Source organism: Triticum aestivum, chromosome 6A (genome assembly GCF_018294505.1).
Source record: "Triticum aestivum cultivar Chinese Spring chromosome 6A, IWGSC CS RefSeq v2.1, whole genome shotgun sequence".
Lineage (NCBI taxonomy): Eukaryota > Viridiplantae > Streptophyta > Magnoliopsida > Poales > Poaceae > Triticum > Triticum aestivum.
The window spans coordinates 17,574,482-17,580,152 of NC_057809.1; the positions used below are offsets into that span (position 1 = coordinate 17,574,482).

Genomic DNA, 5,671 nt, shown 5'->3' on the forward strand with positions numbered 1-5,671 from the left:
TATTTCTAAGCATAATCTAAATACTGAACATGGAACTGCAAGCTTAGTACTACCTGAAATATGATGGGACAGAAAATACAATGAAATCAAAACAGGACATGCTAAATAAATGTTGCCATGAAAGCAGATCACGCTGATATTTTTAGTGGAAAACGACAAAGGCTCTTCTGTTATGTCTGGTTTTCTGGGCCCTGGTTTGATCCAAAAGTTGGTCCATGCACACATCCGATTTCCATGATCCCCAACATTAGTTAGAAACACAAACATATGAGACTTCTCATTTTCAAAAATCAACTCTAAGGAATAACAAGAACATCATATCGGGGTTCAGGGATCAAATTATCAGTTATTTCAAGAATGAGCAATGAGGAAACTGGCATGTCATGGATATACTATAAAATATAGCCAACATCAAGTTAGGCAATGAATACTGAGACAAGAGTTACCAGCATACAATGCAGAGTGAAAACTTTGTTGCGCCATACACATGTTACAAATTTCCATAGCCTCTTCTTGGTTCATGTAAATCTGAAATTAGCTGGCACTTCCCCTTTGCAAGCAGTTGCATAGTCTTTAGCAAGGTGTGGTGCAGCCTTCTTGTGAGGGCATATGAACCTCTCCATAAATACTTTGTCGCTCAGCATGACTATATTATAGTAGTCCCGGTACTGACCTAGCAATCCATTTGCCTTAAGGAACTGGATAACATAGTACCTGGGCCTGAGTCGGCCCTCCATGCTGTAAGAGAGCAATGCCGGGCGATGAGCAATGTACGCCGGTTCCAGCCCCATCTCGGAGAGGAAGAACTCAGACCTTTGCTGCAGCGAGCTGTTTGACTTCCTCAGCACAATTGGAGCCTTGCACACAGCATGGCTCACTTGGGCATCAGACCACCTGAATATCTTCTTCAAGTAGTTGGCTTTGGCGGCGATCTTGTCCTCGCTTTTGAACGAGACAGCCTGCAGCGCTTGCCTAAACATCCCAGAGCCGCGGGGCACGCCTAGAGCTTCGGCGCATGCCACCATCTCCCGGACGAGCTCTGGATTTGCGGTGAGGATCCTTGGCACGACCATACACAGCTTGGCAATGTCGCAAGCAGCCAGCCCGCACTCCCGCAGGAGCGCGACGTTGGGCTCGACGACCCTGTCGCGGTTGGACGTGAGCAGGTGGGAGCTCTTCCTGAGGGCCCGGAGGAAGTTCTCGGAGGAGCCGAAGAGGGGCAGGTAGTACTGCAGCTTGGGGACGACGGACTTGAACCGGAAGGGCTCGCCGGCGATGGTGGCGAGGAGCGCGACGTCGGAGCTGGACAGGCCGAGGCCGGTGAGCCCCACGACGTTGGAGGCCAGGGTCCTGTCCACGCCCGCGCAGAGCAGCCGCGGGTCCTTGGCGACGGCGGCGGCGATGTCGGCGCCGGAGAGGCCGAGGCCGGCGAGGAAGGCGAGCACGGCGTCGGGGTTGGCGGGGGACTTGAGGTGGGAGAGCTTCGTGGAGGCCTTGAGCGCCTGGGCGCGGGTGAGGCCGCAGGTGTCGACGAGGTACTCCTCCACGGCGAAGCGCTGGCTCGGGGAAATGGGGGCCGCGGCGGCGGAGAGGAGGCGGTGGGGCGAAGAGACGCGGAAGGCGGCCGGAGAGGAGCGGAGGTGGGAGACGATGCAGCCACGGAGGCGGAGCATTGCGCCGGCAGCGGTGGCGGCGGCGGCGGGGGGGGGGGGGGGGGGGGGTTGGGTAGGTTGCAGCTGCGTCTCGCCTGCTTGGCTGCCGTAGCAGGCCGTGCCCGTACAGTTATGTTGGCCTATGGCTCGCGTTTCTGCTGGGCCGAATCCGTCGTCTGGACGATGCCATCTTGGGCTCATGCAACCGTTGAGTGGGCTTAGTTTGCCATCTTGGGCTCATGCAACCGTTGAGTGTCTTGATTGAGTACATGACGGAGGGAGTACTATTTATTATTTTATCATCTATGTTTTTTAAATCATATAGACATATTATGTAATAAAAATGAGGAAAAGTCATTGTATATTTTTGTATGTTGTTAAGGGCCATTTCATCATGCAGGTATCATGCTCATGCACATACAGGAGAAGACACCATATTAATTTGCTCTATTATTAGAGAAATGTCACTCAACAAACAATACTTAGTGATCAGTGCATGTTCAACGCAAAAATATGATTAATATTTTTAAGTTTAGGAAAAAGGTAGCCAACAATTAACTCCGCATACAAGCATGATAGCAGATAAAACAAGTGGTTGTAAAATGTTTTGATTGAGTGTTGTAGGTTCAAATGAACTGGAATCAGTGAGACATAAATACGTTATTTTATCATTTACTGGGATCATTTTAACGAAGCTCCATTTTGTACTACAAAAATAATTTGTTCCAATTTTTTGTTATGTTTTTATTTCTTTCTTGTTTATAAGTTATTAACGATATCTACCATTTTTATAGCAAGTACAACATATTGAAATCATGATTTTTTTATAGTATTATAGACTATTTCTTAGGTTTTTATGTAGAAATAACCATACTTCCTTTTTCCATGTAGAGGATCAACCAAAATCATAAGTGTCCTAATATCACCCACACGACCACGTAGTAGTTTCATCCAATGTCTAATAATCTGGTTTTTTATAAAAAGTTCATATTTTGGCCAATGTTAACAACATGCAAAATATGGTTATCCACAACCGTTTTTTAAGTATTTTAGATGATTTTTTACTAACTTTGAGTGTAGAACACGAAGACATGCCACTGCCTTTTCTTTGCATGGTACTAAAGGACATATATAAGCATAAGCAGACATGTCCCTGTGTAGATGCATCTGATGCATCAATATACCTAGGGGCGATTTTACTAGCAGGCTTAAGAGGGTGTTTGGTTGGGCTTTTACTTAGCGTTTTCACTTTGGCTTATACACCAAAAAGTACCTATTTATGTGCTTTCAGCTTTGGCTTTTGGCTTTTGTCTCTAAATAGGCCAAAAGCCAAAACCAAAAGTACTTAAATATGTGTTTTTTTACTTATAAGCCAAGGTGGAAAGCTTATAAGCCAAAAAAGCACTTATGTAGTCGGCTTTGGCTTTGGCTGGCTTTTGTCAAAAGCACCTATTTAGGTGCTTTCCGTTTTGGCTTTTGGCCTTTGTCTCTAAATAAGCCAAATCAAAGCCAAAAGCATGTACATAGGTGCTTTTGGCTTGAAAACGCCACGTAAAAGCCCAATCAGACACCCTCTAAGGCTAGAGCCTACCCTCTATTTTTTGCAAAATATTATCAGAACTGCCCATGCCGAGGGGAGGCTGCTCACACATGATCAAGCATGTGTATGGTCCCTAATGTCTACGACTTATATCACTCTACACTTCTTCATAATATAACATATATGTTGGTAGACACCTCACAACGATTGTTTTCGACCAACCGTATCTTTAATATTCTTCGCCTTCACAATTCAATGGACCTTTCACAAGTCGCTGCCTACCGTACTCTAGTTGCATGTGCTCACAGGGGTTTGGAGAAGCTGAGGTGACACATAGTGGAGTAGCATACAATTAATACACGACATGGAGTTATCTACTGAGTGAGAAGTAATCATGTAGTGCACTCAACAATCTCAATCGTAATCTCCACTAATCTAACCACATGGTATGTGTGGTAAGCAACTTCATATTTAAAGTGATGAAATTGAGCTATGATGCTTTGCATGGTGATTAGATAATAGATAATAGAAATAGATGAGACAAAATCTCCACTAATCTATCTCTAAACAACATGTAAATATGCCACCTCAACATACAACCATGCGTGAAAAAGACTCACCATAAACACACGTGGAAAAAAGCCTAACATTTCCATTCTGTTGTGCTACTTATATTCATTATATTGTACTACTATATGATAATAAAATGCAATAAATCAGATTTTCTTGGTTTCGGTTCTCATATTATCAATCCAACTATTAATGTTGGATACGATCAAATCTCATTAAAATATTGCAACCAATTCATGCAGCAACGCGTGGGGTATCATCTAATTAGACATAATTCTGCATCCCTGACTTATTCAATATATTCAGTGTGAGACGCATCTCTTTGTGTGGTCACCACATACGTTGAGACAGAGACTTTGAAAGGTGAACTTCAATTATTTAACTACAAGCATTTAGTATTAGCTAAGATATATTTGTCCTCTATTTCTGCACAAAGCCTCCCTTTTCACTACACCTTCCTTTCTACGTGAGGTCATCAGATACGGCAGATGTCACTTAGCAAGCTGAAAGTTCCCTTTTGGTCAATTAATTTGACACATGTAATGGAGGTCCGAAAACAACCGGCACGGCAAATCGTTTTCACAACGTTAACTGGCCAAAGAAGATTTAAAAACACAACAAGAAGGAGAATTCAAGACTAGAAGTTTTGATGCAACCATGTCCGTATCAACCACCGCGTCGATCCGTACTCTCGCATGTCAAACTCTTGGCGTGCTGAATTGTCTAAAAGTATAAGTTCTGGTCGCCGTCTCTGTTGTTTTCTCCTGTTCTTTAGGAGAACTTGGCATTTTCTCTAGAACACACTAGCTTTATTGACTTTGCATAGAGAAAATGCACTCCTGTCGCTACCGAGAGTTCAGGGCCCAAGAATATCATAGTGCTCCGTGCGCGTTCATGCATAGCAACCGCAGCGTACCGCCGGACGAATGCATGTAGAACATAGAGACTAATGAAGTCATGCGTTTGACTGATAGAGTCAATTCTTTGAATGGTTCTGCAGTTTGGTGTGGAATAAGTACGCTAGCTAGAATAAGTATACGAAATATCTGTGTTTAATCACTGTGTAACCTGCCTGCTAATTAAGAAACATATTCGAGAGCTAGCTCATTGATCAATATGTGCTAATTAACCAGCTACTAGTGTGTGGCATGATCTTATATACTATAGCTGATATGGGGCAAGGAAAAGTAGTGCAAGTTGCAAGACTCTTCGCAGCATCTTCCACTTTCGGTAACCGGCCGCGGCGGTATAACGTACGAAGGCCGTGTAGTAGTAACCAAGGCACAGAAGCACGCAAGTACATGCACATAAAATGAAATTGAGGAGAAATATGCAAGGTGTATTAGAAAGAGTGAATTCCACTTTTTACCATGTAGTTGTATATTTGTGACACATATTAGCCCATTTAGTAGAATTTATATTGAAATATCATATTTTGGAGACTTTTAACACGGTTTTACCCTACTTTTCCATTTTCCTTTATGTTAGATAGGATCGGCATTTCCGCAAAAGCAAAAAGATAGGATCGGCATGCAACGTCAATGATTCGTAAAAAAAAACTGTAAAGATCGGAGGGCGATTATGTCTAGACTTCTTTTGTCCATCTGTTCCATTCTTTGTCGTCATCCAGATATTTTGGGACCCTGGTCGTCACCTCGCACCTTACCTAATGACACACATTAGAAAATGAGGTTCCAAAGCTTCTAAAGGCAGAATTCTAGATGAATTTCCACTCGAGGAGGTAATTAGTGTCACAAAATGTGGAATTCACTCTATTAGAAACGATGAATGTTCACATATTCATCTCTCTCATAACATATTTTACTTTGGCACAAAGCAAACTATTCATTTTTCTTTCTCATAACATATTACAAACCTGTGTTATAGATTAAGGCCTCTGATAATGTGG

General features: G+C 43.2%; 1 protein-coding gene across 1 annotated transcript; it reads right to left on the minus strand.

The window, feature by feature from the left end:
- Nucleotides 1–370: 370 nt before the first annotated feature.
- Nucleotides 371–1,698, minus strand: LOC123131707 (transcription termination factor MTERF8, chloroplastic-like). The gene has a single exon (XM_044551380.1). It carries the CDS (start codon nt 1,671–1,673, stop codon nt 519–521), a length of 1,155 nt encoding a protein of 384 aa, XP_044407315.1. The 5' UTR covers nt 1,674–1,698; the 3' UTR covers nt 371–518.
- Nucleotides 1,699–5,671: the final 3,973 nt, after the last annotated feature.